Below are 17,494 nucleotides of genomic sequence, written 5' to 3' on the forward strand. Positions count from 1 at the left end.
CAATCGACTTGGCTTCATTGCCTCATTGGATAATGTTTTATGACACAATAAACACATTGGATGTTTTTTATTTACAACAGATTCTATGAAACCCATCTTCAGATACTCTGGCAAATAGCCACGAGCGTATTTCTTTTTTTGAGACATGGACTCACAATATTTTTTTTGAAGCTGTAGGCACGTGCTCACTCTCACAAATTGCGTACTGACCAGTGCGACCGCAAAGAAAAGAGCCTGCGCTGTGTATCGTCGTCTGCGCATGCCTCTCGCGCATCGTGGATTAGGTTTGGGGGGGGCGCCGGCTACCAGCTCTGCTTGTCTGTTACAGCTGGGTGGTGTGGGGGGAGATGCGCGAGCTATTCTGAGACGAGGCTCTTTTGTTTGCGGTCGCACTATAGCGCCATTTAATTTCACTTACATAACGTGAACTAAACTTATGCGCGGGCGATACAAATAGTATATTTTCAGAAATTTAAATTGTCACAGGGAATTTTATGAAAACCTAATGAAAATGTTTTTAAATAATGCTATGAAATTTTTTTAAAAAGTCAATTAAATTTTTTAAAAAAGGAAAGTGCTTCAGTATCAGACAAAACCCCTACCGCCCACCATGAAAGCTGGAACGCCCACTAGTGGGCAGTAGGGACCAGGTTGACTACCACTGATGTATAGGATTCATTAATGCAATGGGATATGTCAGAATCCAGTTATATTTCCTTTCTATCTTCTCTGATATAAAACCAATTCTTACCCTCTCCTGGATCCTGCCATACTCCTAAGGGGGAGGGGGTATGCATGCGGGTTTTATTACTTTCACTTCCTCTATTCACTACAAAGTAACCTTTTGTTTATTCGCTTTCAGGTCTGCTAACCATCACAATGTAACCATTTGCCTTTCATCCTATGCCCCTCTGAACTTCTCCTCCTTACCGGCCAGCTAGGAAAAGGGTGTGTGTGAAAAGATGCAGTCTCCGGGATCTGGTTTAATTATGCATCATCAAAATAAGGTGTGAGGAACTGTTGAATGATCATGCCCAACGGAGCCGGATTGATTTATCTTTCCTGGATTTAACACCTAGAAATCTGCCAGTCTGAATTGCCCAGAAGAACTGCGGGGTGGGGGTTGCTTAGGGACACTTTAAAACATTGATTTGTAAGGAAATCCCTCAGATCCTGTCTATCATGTCTGCTATCAATTTCTCTTAATAAAAGTTCCTGTTGGAAGAGACTGTTTCCAAAAGTTCTGCTTTCTTAAGATGTGGATTGAAGTGGTTCCTTACAGGATATATGTGTACAGAACAGTCAGAAAATCTTAAAATGCATGTCTTTCAAATAATGACTACAGTATTTTCTAGTTCCCTCCTAAGATACATGCATGCTGGTTTTCTTTAAAGCAAGGACAAAGGTTTCATTTGCTTTAATTCATTATGATTAAATATTAATTTTAATACATGCATGGGAGGAACTGTACACACAATTTGTGCCCCGTTTACTTTTTTATGCTATAAGAGTTTTCACTGCTGAAGAAATAAGTGCTGATTTTTGGAGTACTTCTTAGTTCTAAAAATAATTAAAATAAAGAAATGCTAGATAAATATACATTGTATCTTTGATGTTTATATATTTGTTAGTTTTGGTAAAAGAGAAATAGTAATGTCTATTTCTTACCTCCTCATTGATGTACCAGTACAGGGAGGTTTCCTTTAGAACAAACCAGTATTTTTTCCATTTTTGTGAAAAGTAACTTTTAGCATCTTTCTTTTTCCACAGCCAGCCTTCACAATCTCCACGACCTAGATCTTTACAAGAAATACGTCGCTTACTCTTACTAGGTGCTAGACCTGAAAAAAAATAATTGATTCAACATTTATATAAATGTATTTAAAATGGAAAATGAATTAATATGCATACATACAAAATCATGCCATTTACAAAGTATAAACCCTAAAGTGTACATGCTGAGCTACTAAAGAATGAGAAATGGGACAAATGGAAACTTCAACTAGTATGCATCTGCTATGATAAAAGCAGAGAGTGTTAACATTTGTTAGTTTAAGGGCTATATACTTGAATGGGGATGCTATTCAGATATTTTTGCTATGATCTTGCCACAATTCAATTATTTGGGGAAAGTTGACTATTTGAATCTAATGCAGAAAAATTATATTCTGATCTTCATAAAACTTCCAGTCTAACATGAATCTTTTTTTCTGCCAATATATTTGTCTGATAGGAAGAATATTTAAGGATTTGGCTTGTTATAATTATGTAAAGCTCACAAATCTTTTAAATCACATGTGCTTGAAAAGCTATAGACCTAAAAGAAAATCAGTGAAAAGGCTGTTTTTATAGAAATAGACTGAAAATTAGATTTCCTGAATAAAATTCATGATTTCCCATATACTTATTTTACCTTAAAATGTTTTTTTACAACTTACAATATTATTTTATTTGCCACCAGATGTACAAGAACTATTTCACATAATATTTACCTTTATTCTTCTTTCTAGACTTATGCTGAAGAGAGGATTGTTGAAATGTCTGGGGGAAAAACATACATGTGGTTTGGTTAATATATGCCAATGTAATCACAGTCATGTAAAATAACTATCAAACCTTTAGAGGGGAGAGAAAAAATTCTTCATCAACCACATTGATGTAGAGGTGGGAGAAAAACAGATGGGTTAGGGATATTGTATTCTAAGTTATCCTTGCCCTCATCTGGTTTTGTTTGTTTCTCCCTCTTCATCAATGAGGATTAAAAAAAACAACCCTATTTTATATTGTTCTATGCTGGTCTTTGACTTGTAAAGTTTACATTTCAAATTTCATGCAAATAGAAAAGGAACTGAAAAGTTTATGAACTAATTAAATTTAACTTCTAGAATTATTTATATGCACATTCTGGATAAATGTGATATAATTGTGGTTGAAAAAGTGACGGCATTATTATATAAAAATTTACTCATTGTTTCATTTCAACAGTAATATTTTTAAAATGTTTTAAGGAAGAAGTTGAAACAAGTCTGTCAAGTCTAATTTAAACAAATTGTGATTTGGTCACACTATAATAGATCATTCAAAGAGGAAAAAAAATCTGTCATTTAGAAATTAGAAAATTTGTGCCTGGCATTCCACATATATTAGCCAAGGAGCTGATCGCTATGAAACTGAAAAGAAATATAAATGAACTATAACTGAAAAGAAAATCAATGTTTTTAATCACAGACATTTAACTCTAATTCTGTTAAATCTATACTTATTTTTAAGTAAGACTATGACATCTGATTTTCCTGAAAAAAATTATGCTACCAAGCATATATTTAATATCATATTTCTCTGGAAAGTCAGATGCCATACAGTGCAACTTAGAAATAAGTAAATATTACATGATTCCTCAGTAGTTTCATGCTATGTATTAATCAGCCTGGGGAAATTCCAATTCTTCATTCCTTTTCTGCACTGCAAAGGTTTGATACAATTGCATCAAAATATTACAATTAGGTTCTATGATATATCAGCTATTTAACTCTTCTTGCCTCTTCTGAACAATTTCATCAGTTGGATTTAGATTAAGGCGTGATAATTAATTCTGTGCTTCTGTTCCTGTAAATTCTAATCACGACAACTCTATTACAGTTTGCTAAATACTAACTTTCCAAGAAATTTTATATTTAAAAAAAAGTCTTTGTGTTTAATTGCTGATTCAAGCCATGACATGAAATCAAACTTAACATTTTTTCTATAGTTTTGGATGGCTGTTACAAAAAAAAACCCCATCATATGGGCTGAGATTGTGTCCTGTGGACAAGGGCCTATCGAAACTACAGCTCATGTCCTACTATACTGTGTCTTCTATCAGGACTCATGTACCCAGGAAATACTGATCTCATTTATGTATAGCTGCTGTTATCAGATCAGTCTGAAATAGTTTCTTTGAATGTAGCCAAATTTTGTTATACTGAATGCAAAATTAGGCAGATTCTAACTGCCCACTGATAATCCACCACTAATCATAATATATTTTTGTCTGTTTTTAATTATTTAAAAACAGACAAAGCATTATTTTAATGCTTTTATTTATAATGCTGGTCTGTAATCATAATAAAAAATGATTGATACATCTTTACAATATTTGTATATAAATTGCACTTACATGACAGATATATCAGTTTCTATTTTCCTAAGCTTTGTATCTAAAGCAAAATTCAATTGATTTAAAGATAATTCACATGTCTAAAAATTATTGTATACAAACTAGTCATTTTCATTTTATACAAAGAATATGAAGATACCTAAACACAACATCTGTAAACTTTCTAAAAAATTCAAGCCTAATCTTGGTGTAGAACTCAACTCTTTGTGACTTCATAGACATATATAAGTAGTTTGGTAACAAAACCAAAGTGGTTCATCATTACTTTCTTCAATATGTTTTTTTAACTGCTTAGTGTAGTCTACAGTCCTAATTATTCCTTGAACATTTCCTTTGCAAGTTCTAATTCCCAAGAATGACTAGTTTCCAAACGCAAAAAAGATCAGCCAGGGACTGCCACTGACCAATATTCAAATTAAAAACCTATGTCTTAAAAGGTGGATATGCATGTGCGTATCACCTTTCTTTGTATATTTAGCAACAATCGGTATCTTTTACAGAATGCAACAAAAATGTTTTCTATTGGAAGATGAAATGCACCATAAAACTATACATATATTGTATATGTTTGTGTCTGTGTCTGTCTGTCTATCTGAATGAATATGTATATTTTCATTCATTCATTTACAGGTTTTGATTTCTTATTTTACATATATAAATCAATATCACAGTAGTCCAAGTCTATGCCCCAACCACTAGTGCTGAAGAGGATGAAATTGACCGGTTCTATGAAGCTCTACAGCACCTTATAGAATCAACACTAAAAAAATGATGTCCTTATCATCATGGGGTATTGAAATGCTAAAGTAGGAAGCCAAAAGATAACTGGAATAACAGGCAAGTTTGGCCTTGGAGTACAAAATGAAGCAGGGCCCAGGCTGATAGAATTTTGTCAAGAGAATACGATGGTCATAGCAAACACTCTTTTCCAACAACCCAAGAGACGGCTCTACACATGGACATCACCAGATGGTCAATACAGAAATCAGATTGACTATGTGCTCTGTAGCCAAAGATGGAGAAGCTCAATACAGTCAGTAAAAACAAGACCAGGAGCTGACTGTGGCTCAGATCATGAGCTTCTTGTTGCAAAATTTAGGCTCAAATTGAAGAAAGTAGGGAAAAACACTAGGCCACTCAGGTATGAACTAAATCATATCCCTGATGAATATACAGTAGAGGTCACAAATAGATTTAAGGAATTAGATCTGATAGACAGAGTGCCTGAAGAACTATGGATGAAGGTTCGCAACATTGTACAAGAGGCAGCAACTAAAACCATCCCAAAGAAAAAGAAATGCAAGAAAGCAAAATGGATGTCTGAGGAAGCTTTGCAAATAGCTGAGAAAAGAAGGGAAGCGAAAGGCAAGGGAGAAAAATACACCCAATTGAATGCAGAATTCCAGAGAATAGCTAGAAGATATAAGAATGCCCTCTTAAATGAACAGTGCAAGGAAATAGAAGAAAACAATAGAATAGGGAGAACCAGAGATCTCTTCAAGAAAATTGGAGATATGAAGGGAATGTTTCATGCAAAGATGGGCATGATAAAGGACCAAAATGGCAGGGACCTAACAGAGACAGAAGAGATTAAGAAGAGGTGGCAAAATTACACAGAAGAACTATACAAAAACGAGCTTAACGTCCCTGATAACCACGATGGGGTGGTCACTGACCTCGAGCCAGGCATCCTAGAATGTGAAGTGAAATGGGCCTTAGGAAAGCTGAGCAGCAACAAAGCTAGTGGAGGTGACAGTATTCCAGCTGAGCTATTCAAAATCTTAAAAGACGATGCAGTAAAAGTGCTACACTCAATTTGCCAGCAAATTTGGAAAACTCAANAGTGGCCACAGGATTGGAAAAGGTCAGTTTACATTCCAATTCCAAAGAAAGGCAATGCCAAAGAATGTTCAAACTATCGCACCATTGCACTCATTTCACATGCAAGTAAAGTTATGCTTAAAATCCTACAAGCTAGACTCCAGCAGTATGTGGATCGAGAATTTCCAGAAGTACAGGCAGGATTTCGAAGAGGCAGAGGAATTAGAGATCAAATTGCCAACATACGCTGGATCATGGAGAAAGCTAGGGAGTTCCGGAAAAACATCTACTTCTAATTCATTGATTATGCTAAAGCCTTTGATTGTGTGGATCACAACAAATTGTGGCAAGTTCTTAAAGAGATGGGAGTACCATCTTATTTGTCTCTTGAGAAACCTATATACGGGTCAAGAAGCAACAGTGAGAACTGGACACGGAACCACTGATTGGTTCAAAATTGGGATAGGAGTTCGGCAAGGCTGTATTCTGTCGCCCTGCCTATTTAACTTATATGCAGAGGACATCATGAGAAAGGCAGGGCTAGATGAATCAAAAGTTGGAATTAAGATTGCTGGGAGAAATATCAACAACCTAAGTTATGCAGATGATACCGCTCAAATGGCAGAAAGTGAAGTGGAACTAAAGAGCCTCTTGAGGCGGGTAAAGAAGGAGAGTTCAAAAGTTGGCTTGAAACTCAACATTAAGAAAACCAAGATCATGGCATCTGGCCCTCTCAATTCCTGGCAAATAGATGGGGATGAAATGAAGGTAGTGACAAATTTTATCTTTCTGGGCTCCAAGATCACCACAGATGGGGACTGCAGCCAAGAAATTAAAAGACGCTTGCTCCTGGGGAGGAAAGCTATGGCAAATCTAGACAGCATACTAAAAAGCAGAGACATCACCCTGGCAACAAAAGTACCTATAGTCAAGGCCATGGTTTTCCCATTTGCAATGTATGGCTGTGACAGTTGGACCATAAGAAAGGCTGAGCGCAAAAGAATTGAGGCCTTTGAACTATGGTGCTGGAGAAGACTCTTGCGAGTCCCCTGGACTGCAAGGCAATCAAACCGGTCAGTCCTAGAGGAGATCAACCCTGACTGCTCTTTAGAAGGCCAGATCCTGAAGTTGAAACTCAAGTACTTTGGCCACCTAATGAAAAGGAAGGACTCACTGGAGAAGAGCCTAATGCTGGGAAAGATTGAGGGCAATAGAAGATGGGGACGACAGAGAATGAGGTGGCTGGATGGAGTCACTGAAGCAGTAGGCGTGAGCTTAAATGGACTCCAGAAGATGGTAGAGGACAGGAAGGCCTGGAGGAACGTTGTCCATGGGGTCGCGATGGGTCAGACACGACTTCGCAACTAACAACAACAAAGCAATATATTATACCTCACTAAATTCACACTGTCTTTCTAATACTAACATTTAATTAAACATTATAATTAGTTTTCTGGAATAAGAGCAGAGCGTTAATATCTAATTAGGCTCATGGAGAATCATCTTGGGCTATGAAACTGTGATGCAGAGAGAAATATAAAATCCCAAAGAATTTGTTGAGCAGTAATAATGTAAGATAATGTTGGCTATGGCACTGCAAAAACCTTTTCTTTCCCTCATTCTAATGAAGACTAATGGTTCAGTATTCTTTTAATGGTCATTCAAAATAAAAATATGTTAGTAATTCTTGAAATCAAAAAGATTTATATGAATTTAATTGCCAGATTTAAGCTGGATATATTTGAAAAGGTTTTCTGGGAGCCACTTATTTAATCATTGACATTTTTCTCTATGCAAACCAATAGCTTTAGTTCCATTACATATAGTTGTTAAAAAAAGAATACAGGTAGTTCTTGAGTTATGATCACAGTTGAGCCCAAAATTTCTGTTGTTAAGTGAATCATTTGCCCCATTTTATGATTTCTCTTGCCACAGTTGTTAAGCAAATCATTTCATTTGTTAAGTTAGTAACATGGTTGTTAAGTGAATCTGTCAGGTCTGTATTGGAACACTGCCATTCAACAAGGGGGGGAGCATGCACTATTGTGGATTGAGGATGTTTCTGCCTTGTTTCTACTTTCACTTTGATGTATCTGCAGGGAATTGGGGAGGGGGGAAAACCCTCAGGGCCATCTGTTTAAACTCCTGCCAGCTAGCAAGGACTAGGCACCAAAGAACAGCCAGTGATCACCTTCGCAGCTCAAAGTTCTCACAACATCTTCACGCCAGCGGATTGGCTCCTGATGGACTGGGGCATTGAGGTGGGGCTGAAGAAACAGGACTTTTAATTTAACACTCTTGCACGGAACTTCAGATTCCGCCTATCTTCTCTGTAATCACTTTCTCTCAGTAAAAGATCCTTTTTGAAACAATGCCTGTTTCAAGATTTGTGCTTTCCTGAGGGGATAGCTGAGGCAGGACCTTACAGAATCTGGAGTCCCCATTGACTTTGCTTGTCAAAAGGTCTGGAAAAGTGATCACATGACCCTAAGACACTGCAACCATCATAAATATGAACAGTTGCTAAGCATCTGAATTTTGATTATATGACCATGTTGATGCTGCAATGGCCATAAGTGTGAAAAATGGTCATAAATCACTTTTTTCAGTGCCATTGTAATTTTGAATGGTCACTAAATGAACAGTCGAGGACTACCTGCAATAGCTATTCCACAGCTGCCTACCCTCACAATAAAATAGTAAGGATAGTGCATTACAAATTAAACCACTAAAGAGTCAGACTTTCCTATTTCATTTAATATTAAAATAATAATATCTAATAATAATTGAAAGAGCCAGTTTGGTGTAATGGTTAATGCATCAGGCCAGAAAACAGGAGCCTGTGAATTCTACTTCTAGCTTAAGTGTGAAAAACTGGCTGGATAACTCTGAGCCCGTCAATCTCTTCAGGCGTAGGAAAGAGACAAAAGCAATTTCACTTCTAAAAAAAACCTTGCCAAGAAAACTGAATTGATCTGTACAGGTACTTTCTACAAGTCAATACTTACTTGAAGGAATAACAGTAATAACACTTTGGCAAAATAAAACAAAGATAGTATCAATAGTGATAGGCGCCTTTGGTGCAATGGGTGAACACCATTGGCATTGACAAAATTATTATCAATTACAAAGGCAGCTTTACTTGGAACAGTTTACATCCTGAAACAATACCTTTAACACTATCATTCAATAACATGTCAAGTCCTCGGGAAGGACTTAATAGATGGATAAAAACGCCACATCCAATCTAAACATCTGGCAAAATAAAAAATAAGGTTGGAAATAATCTTTAAAAGATAAGAATGTATAAGGTGTTAATAAATATATGTAATCATTTTAGTTATTCAACAACAGCATCAACAAAGAATGAAGCATTTTATCATTTTACTTACATGGTACAAAGTTGTTTCAGGCCCAGGTGTGCTCATGCTGTCCTGCCTTAATGATTCTATTTGTAAATTAGGTAGTAGAGAATAATGACTAGGACTGTTATTCTTGTCTTTCTTTTTAGATTTTTTCCCTGTGTCCTTTTTGTTGTTCCTTTGGAACATGTAATCTTCTTGAGCTATTTTCTCATTACTCATATATCGAAGAAGTGAATTTTCTAGACAAAAGGTATAAAAATGTATTACAAAATTACTTCTTAAAAACTAGCAATTTAACATAAGTCTGACTAAAAAGAGTTGAATAATAAACATACTTGCCTCTCAAAAACCACAAACATTGTGAATAAAGTACAAAAATGTTTTAATTATATAAAATCTGATCAATAATGCTGTATCTACTCATTTCAAAATGCAATCCAAATAGAATACAAAAAATACCTGAGCATTTGAATACTCGTGAAGTATTCTTGTAAATTGGTTATTTCATGTTGAACATATTTACTTTCAAACTATAATTCTCAAGCTGAATGATTCTTTTTTATATGAATCATAACTAAGATTTTAATTACCGTATTTTCCGGCGTATAAGACGACTTTCTAAACCCTGAAAATCTTCTCAAAAGTTGGGGGTCGTCTTATACGCCCAGTCGTCTTATACGCCGGAAAATACGATACTTTGAAATTGTTGGCTTAAGCTCGTGGGGTTCCAATTGAGAGCGCGCCACTCTCCTCGGTTCACTGCATTGGCAAATGCAATCGCGACCCACAAAGATTTGTCTTAAATGCGCCACGAGAGACTCCACCGGGACCGCTAAAGGAAATACTTCTGGGGCGTTAATACAGCACGAACAAGCGGTAAAGTGACACCGCTCCTCTCCTAGGGCCTCCCTCCCCTCCAGCTAACTTCGCCGGATACAGCGGAGAGAAGCGCCCTCCCTCTGGCTCTCCCCGCGAGCTCTAGAGCAAGCGGGGGCGGACCGAAGCAGCGATAAAAGTTAGGCAGAGAAGGACCGCCCAGCCGCCTTACCCGAACTAATTGCGGAAGCGGCTGCTGGCCTGCTCGCGCCTCCGAATTCTTGACTTACAACGTGGCGGGGCAAGGCAAGGCAGGGCAGGCATAGAAACCGCAGCAATAGCGCGGCCTACCTGGGTCCCTTCTTCCGCCGCAGATGAGAGTCGCCAGAGAGGAAAGCGAGGGAGAAAAGGAATCGGCATTTTCCTCTGAGCTTCAAACTTGCCTTCTGGTGAACCTCGCCTCCGTTGATAGAATGGGATGCCCACTTGGAAGAGGAAAACCATTTTCAGGAGAGGGGTCAACCGAGGAAGGATGGTAGCGACGGCTCCCCCTCCTACAGTCAAATTGGGTGGAGGACCTTTCCAATAATGTTAAAAGGGATTTTTTTTTCCGGGTGATTTTTGAGAAGGAATAGGAAAAAAACATTCACAAGATCAGCTTCCCTTCCTCTGTCCTAATGCAACTTTCTAGTGGCACCTGCCTGCCGTGACTGCCATGACACAGTCTATGACTGGGTTTGCAGATCTTTGTTTTTGTTGTTATTTATCTTACTAATGACTGAAAGGCACAAAAATGATGAATCTTAAGTATTGCTTCCTATATCATCTCAAAGTGATGTACAAAATACAGGTATAAATAATAATAAATTCGGGGAAGAGGAAAAGAAAATAGAAGCAACAACAAAATCCAGAAAACACTACAGTGATGAGATTTTCAACGGATATCTAAAAGATGTAACAGAACAGGCCTTATGAATCATTCTTAAGTTGTGGTTTGAATAACATACCGTATTTTCCAGCGTATAAGACGACTTTCTAAACCCTGAAAATCTGCTCAAAAGTTGGGGGTCGTCTTATACGCCCAGTCGTCTTATACTCCGGAAAATACGGTATACCATTTTGAAATCAGAAGAATCATCTCTTTGCTTTATTCCCAAAAAGTTGTCTTTCACTTCATTCATTCTGTTTTTAATCTGCACAAATTCAGTTTTTCTAAAAGATTGCAAATCATAAGAAATAGATTTTAAAGAAATAAAGATCCCCACACAGCTTTTTTTTCCTGTATTCTGTTATGGGTCAGCAATTAATTCAATATTTGGCTATTCTTTAGCTTTGACAAACTGTTCCCATTTCCATTCAGATGAGAAAGAAATGATTTTGTCTTCTCTCTCTTTTTCTTTAAATCAATAACTTACCACCACAGAACAGTAATTTAAATAAATATGAGTTTTCTGCTTACTAATTAGAGGCAATAAAGCAGTCAAAAGATGAAGGAATACTTTTTAAACTGCAGAAAACCAATACGGCAAATTCAACACATTGCCAGTACCAATCATATCAGTTCTAACTATCCAGCTTGCTCTGATTCAGATCTTTAAATGATCCTTGTTATAAGCTGATCAAAGGAACTTCATTTAACTTTTCCTTCAATTTCCCTGAAATTTGAAATACAACAAGTTGTATTTCACTGGCACTAGCAATAGTCAAAATAACAGAGAAAGAAAGAGAGAAGCAAAGAGAGAAACAACCTGGAATTAAGGAGAAACTTCCTGACAGTGAGGACAATTAACCAGTGGAATAGCCTGCCCCCAGAAACTGTGGGAGCTCCATCACTGGAGATTTTTAAAAAGAAGCTAGACAGTCACTTGTCTGGCATGGTATAGGTTCTCCTGCTTGAGCAAGGGGATGGGCTAGAAGGCCTCCAAGGTCCCTTCCAGCTCTATTCTATTCTAATAGACAGGGGAAATGAACAAAGAAACCTGGAAGAATAGAGCCTCACCTCAGCTAGAGGTTAAACTGCTAAACTGGAAAACATGGAAGACCAATCAGAGACAGGAGGACACTGGTCAGAGATAAGAACACTGACTGACATTTTTGGCCTGCTCGATGTACCGATTTACTTTCCCCCAGTGCGGAATCGATCTCGACTGCAACAGGAAGGATCCACATTCTGCATCAAGTAACTTTTAAGAAAATTACCCTATACAGTATGGCAGCAAAAAAAAAAACAATCCCACATACAGGGAATCTGCACAGCCCGCTTCCCCCCTGCCTCTGCCTTCAACTGCTTCAAACTTTACTTGATGGAGAATGCGGATCCTTCCTGTTGGGGTTGAGATTGATTCCACACTAGGGCAAAGTGAATCAGTATGACGAGCGGGCCAAGAAGGCAGAATTCACCCAACAAACTAGCCACCAATTCCATTCCTTGATGCAAAGCCAGATTGGAGCCCTTGGGCTACTCCTTCCAGCCCATTTTGGAGCTAGTCCAAAAGCAAAGAGAATAGTTCTCACCCCACCCAGTTGCTCCAGGGCTTCATTTCCAAACACTCTCTGCACAGGCTCCAGACAAACCAAGATTTGGGACTGAAAAAGCAGCAAGGGGAGCAAAGTCCTGTTCAAAGGAGGAGAAAGAAGGAGATAGTGGGAGAAGCCACCCCTGAACAGGCAAAGTAAGGCAGGTGGCAGGGCATGGGTAGCCTGGCTGTGGGGGCCCTGAGGTGTGCAGGTATTGGGCGTGTGGGGCAGTTCCACTCCCCAGCCACCTGCCTCGCCTCGCCTCATGGAGGCGGCACTGATGCGCCACATGGCCTGCTGCCTCATTGCAACCGCAAGCAACCAGACAGTGGGACGGAATGGGCGGCCATGCGGTGCGTCCAGTAGGGGCTGGCCTGGCTGTAGCAGCACCTGCGCTGTGCAGGCTTCACAGCCCCAGAGTGTGTCAGCCAAGGGGCTGGAGGACTACGGCTGCTACCGGACACCTTCAGCCCTGCACTCTCACTGCCTCTCATACATGGAAAAATAAGACACCCTCTGAAAATAAGCCTTAATAAGTCTTTTGGACCAAAAATAAATATAAGTCCCGTTCTTATTTTTGTGGAAACACAGTATATCTTGCCTTTCTTTCAGAAGATATTCAGAAAAAAGCAGCCTTTCCCCCCCCAGATTTACATTGAAGCTTGAAAGCAGTTGGGCTGGTTTAATGAACAGCACAGAGATACTGCCCTTCCATGTGTTCCAAAGCACTTATGAATAGTTGTCAAAGCATGTACAATACTAACATAGAAAAAGGGGGAATTTTTTTTAAGAAGGCCCCACTAATTTTATCTTTCATTATTGTTATAATATAAATCAAATTTACTGATTTTTTTTCTACCAATGTAAGTAGAACAAACAGACAGCATTAGACATCAGTTTTTCCCCTGCAGATATTTGTACATTACTGCATTTGCTTAGAACTTCCAAAGTATTAAAATTTTCAGAGAAAACCCAGTTTATATCCACAAAGTATTAATTTACACCACAATGCCCTGATCTGAAGTCCCACATGCAGTGTGATGTACTCTGTACATAAAGTGTTTTGATGTGCAGTATAGTCTAATCATTTAAATGGGGGGGAAGGATAACTAAAGAGGAACATTTTAAGTACATGGAAAGAGAGAACATCAATGGAATATATTAGTTATGTTCTTCCTGATTCAACACGACACACTCTTATAAATTGGTAAGTTAGGAAACAGCAATTTATAATTTATGATGTTAATTAAATATAAACAACATATATGCTTAAATATCAACCAAATCAAGTGGTATCCCACTTGATAAAAAGCGTCCACGAAAGAGACCTAAAACAAGATGGATCGATGACATCAGCAAGTATTGCGGGCCTCATTGGCAAAAGAAAGCTCAGGTTGAAAACATGCAGAAGAGGCCTTCATCCTACAATGGATAGGCTAAGATGATGATAATGATGATGATGATGATCAACCAAATATATTAATAAGGCATTTTTTTCAAATCTATGTATGTCATAAGGTAAGAAAAACCAAACGTACAGGTATAGTATAGGTGGTTCTTTGCTCAATAGTAACTGTGAGAGGGATTTCGGAGTCCTAGTGGACAATCATTTAAATATGAGCCAGCAGTGTGCTGCAGCTGCCAAAAAAGCCAACACAGTGCTAGGCTGCATTAACAGAGGGATAGAATCAAGATCACGCAAAGTATTAATACCATTCTACAATGCCTTGGTAAGGCCACACTTGGAATACTGCATCCAGTTTTGGTCACCACGATGTAAAAAAGATGTTGAGACTCTAGAACAGTGATGGCGAACCTTTTAGAGACCGAGTGCCCAAACTGCAACCCAAAACCCACTTATTTATCACTGGGTGCCAGGTGGGCGTGGCCCACTGGGTGGGGGGTGGCTGTGGTGGTCATGGCAGACTGGGTGGGTGTGGCCAAGGTGGGCGTGGTCACCTTGATGTTGCTTATGGGGAGGGATGCCTGTGGGGGCCAGGCAGAGTTGGGGGAGATCTGGTAGGTGGGACGGTGGGCAGGAGGCTCGTCCTGCAGGGTGAGGTGAGGCAGGGTGGGGCAGGGATGCCATTGTTGCAGGGCAAGGCGAGGCAGGGGCCGGGGTGGCTGCTGCCTGACATAATTGGACCCTGCACACAGAGGCCAGCAAGCGCATGGGGCTGACTGTCCGTCAGCAGCCACAGCCTGCTGGCCCCTCAACCGGCGCACTTTGGGGCTCTGCAGCCCGCCACCAGCAGTTCAGAGAAGCCGCCTCTGAGCTGGAAGGCCAGCCAAGAGCTGAGGAAGCGATGCAGTGGGTCATGCCCGGGAAAAGGAGAGCATGCAAGGCCAGGAGGGATGGGACAAGGGGGAGGGAAACCAGCCGTGCTGGGATGCATTCTACCACGTAGGACCTCAGCGAGTTAGTGGGCAGCTGGTTGAAGAGGGACAGTTGCCATCTCTGGGGCACGGCGTGCGTGCCCACAGAGAGGTCTCTGAGTGCCGCCTCTGGCACGCATGCCATAGGTTCGCCACCACTGCTCTAGAAAGAGTACAGAGAAGCGCAACAAAGATGATTAGGGGACTGGAGGCTAAAACATATAAGGAACGGTTGCTGGAATTGGGTATGTCTAGTTTAATGAAAAGAAGGACTAGGAGTGACATGATAGCAGTATTCCAATATCTAGGGGTTGCCACAAAGAAGACTGAGTCAAGCTATCCTCCAAAGCACCTGAAGGCAGGACAAGAAGCAACGGATGGAAACTAACCAAGGAGAGAAGCAACCTAGAACTAAGGAGAAACTTCCTGACAGTTAGAACAATTAACCAGTGGGACAACCTGCCTCCAGAAGCGGTGAATGCTCCAACACTGGAAGTTTTTAAGAAGAGACTGGACAGCCATTTATCTGTAATGGTATAGGGTTTCCTGCCTGAGCAGGGGGTTGGACTAGATGACTTCCAAGGTCCTTTCCAACTTTATTATCATCATCATTATTATTATAAAAACTGTGGAATAGTTAATGAAAATATATAGTTAAAGAGTGTCTATTTTGGAATGAAATTATTTTTAATAAATAACCAAATAATGCTATGCATAATTTGTGACTAGAATTACTTACCTCTCCTGCTATCTCTTTTTGTTTTGCTAGGTTCTTCATAATCTCCTACCCAGTTATATTCTACAGGCATAGATATAGGCCTTAGTTTCCCTGCAACAAAATAAATAAGATTGGGCTTGAGGATACCTGTAGCAAACTTGCAGAGTTAAGATGTAACTGAATTTTATTCAAGCACATGCATAAAATTTGATGTGATTTAATGTTATCAAGTGGATATTTTTTTTACAAATCTTTTACTTTACATATAAGGACAAAAATCCCCTCAATTTAATAGACATATCAATTGTTCAAAATCATCTATGTTACTTTTCATAACTTTTGTATGTAACACATTTGCATGGAACATGGTCATCCATACATGTCAGCATAAATGAACATCCAATACTATGGATGAAAAATATATAACCATTCCAAAAAGAATCAGAAAAGAATTTGAGCCCTGCATTTAATCTTTTGCTCAGCCTAATTTAAATATATAATCAGATTCTAAGGGGAAAATTGCAAAAATAATTTTGACACTTTATCCACTTTTCTCTGCTATTCCAATCTTATTTCACTCAACATTTCCCTCCTCTAATACAAAATTAAAGCAGACCAAACTAATAAATAAAACGAGCACATCGATCAGATATTTTTCTTTTCAGACATTTCTAGGAAATATCCCATTTTTCTCAATGGCCTGCTTGATTTTTATGCTAATTACCTCTGTTCTGAAAGTTAACCTATCTTTTGATATAATATATAAGGATATATGTATGAGAGATACAGAAACAAGATTTCCAATTTTGTAAAATTAAGGGGTTTTTTTCTTTTTCGAAACTCCTACCCCATGGAATAAATTCTTCTATTCATATCAAAATAATTAAATTTAGTGCTTAATAGGAATGGCTTTCATTAAATTCTAATCATGTGTTTCCCAGTATAAATTACTGTTTTTTAACTTGCAATAATTCAACCTTTTCAAAATGAATTAAATCATTAAGGAGATGATAATATTAGAACTGATAATTAAAGATGAAAGAAGAGCAACAGTTTAGAACTTAAAAAACACAACTGAAATGGGATGCGTCAACGTTTTCCAGATGCTTTGTACTAAATTCAAACCTTCTCATCTTTAGGGAGATCAACTGAAAAAATGGTATTTCAATTAGGTCTCATTAATTTAAGTCCCACTGATTTTACATCCTTAAATCAGAATTTGTACTCTTGTGAAATTTTAATACAAATTGCCAGAATTTTAGTTTTGTTTTTGTAAGCCATACACAAAACACTTAATTTATAGCTTAATTAATTTGGGCATTGCTGTACCTTCAAACCACAAAGAAAGTAAGCTTAATATAAGGATATATTTATGTCTTTGCTTATTTTTCCCACTAATTCTTAGATACTGGTGCAAATGATATGTTTTTCAGTAATGACTGCTGTTTTTAAAATAAAATTTAAAGATCATATAGTACAATCAACAATTATAAGATTTATTTACAAAGATCTTATTCAAGAGGGGCGCGCGGACCTGGCAGGTATCACCGAGACCTGGCTGGGCACAGAGGGGGGAGTGCCCCTCGTAGATATGTGCCCGCCGGGTTTCCAGGTATTCCATCAGCCAAGGACCCGGGGTAGGGGCGGTGGGGTAGCGGTCATTATACGGGAGAACCTGGGCCCAAGGGAGACCACTGTGCCTCAGATAGACGGTGGTGAGTCCCT

General features: G+C 38.7%; 1 protein-coding gene across 4 annotated transcripts in view; it reads right to left on the reverse strand.

The window, feature by feature from the left end:
• The window catches only part of CNKSR2 (connector enhancer of kinase suppressor of Ras 2), a 202,547-nt gene that overhangs the window by 70,590 nt on the left and 114,463 nt on the right, over positions 1 to 17,494 (reverse strand). For 2 of the 4 annotated variants that reach the window (XM_029283852.1, XM_015814425.1), the window contains 4 exons: positions 15,791 to 15,880; positions 9,370 to 9,581; positions 2,493 to 2,541; positions 1,669 to 1,841 (listed from right to left, as the gene is read on the reverse strand). In XM_029283852.1, the coding sequence (XP_029139685.1) occupies positions 1,669 to 1,841; positions 2,493 to 2,541; positions 9,370 to 9,581; positions 15,791 to 15,880 (524 nt within the window). The remainder of the gene's footprint in view (positions 1 to 1,668; positions 1,842 to 2,492; positions 2,542 to 9,369; positions 9,582 to 15,790; positions 15,881 to 17,494) is intronic. The other 2 variants (XM_029283853.1, XM_015814426.1) reach the window with 1 other exon arrangement.

Source organism: Protobothrops mucrosquamatus, unplaced genomic scaffold (assembly GCF_001527695.2).
Source record: "Protobothrops mucrosquamatus isolate PMUCROS unplaced genomic scaffold, P.Mucros_1.0 scaffold250, whole genome shotgun sequence".
Classification (NCBI taxonomy): Eukaryota; Metazoa; Chordata; class Lepidosauria; order Squamata; family Viperidae; genus Protobothrops; species Protobothrops mucrosquamatus.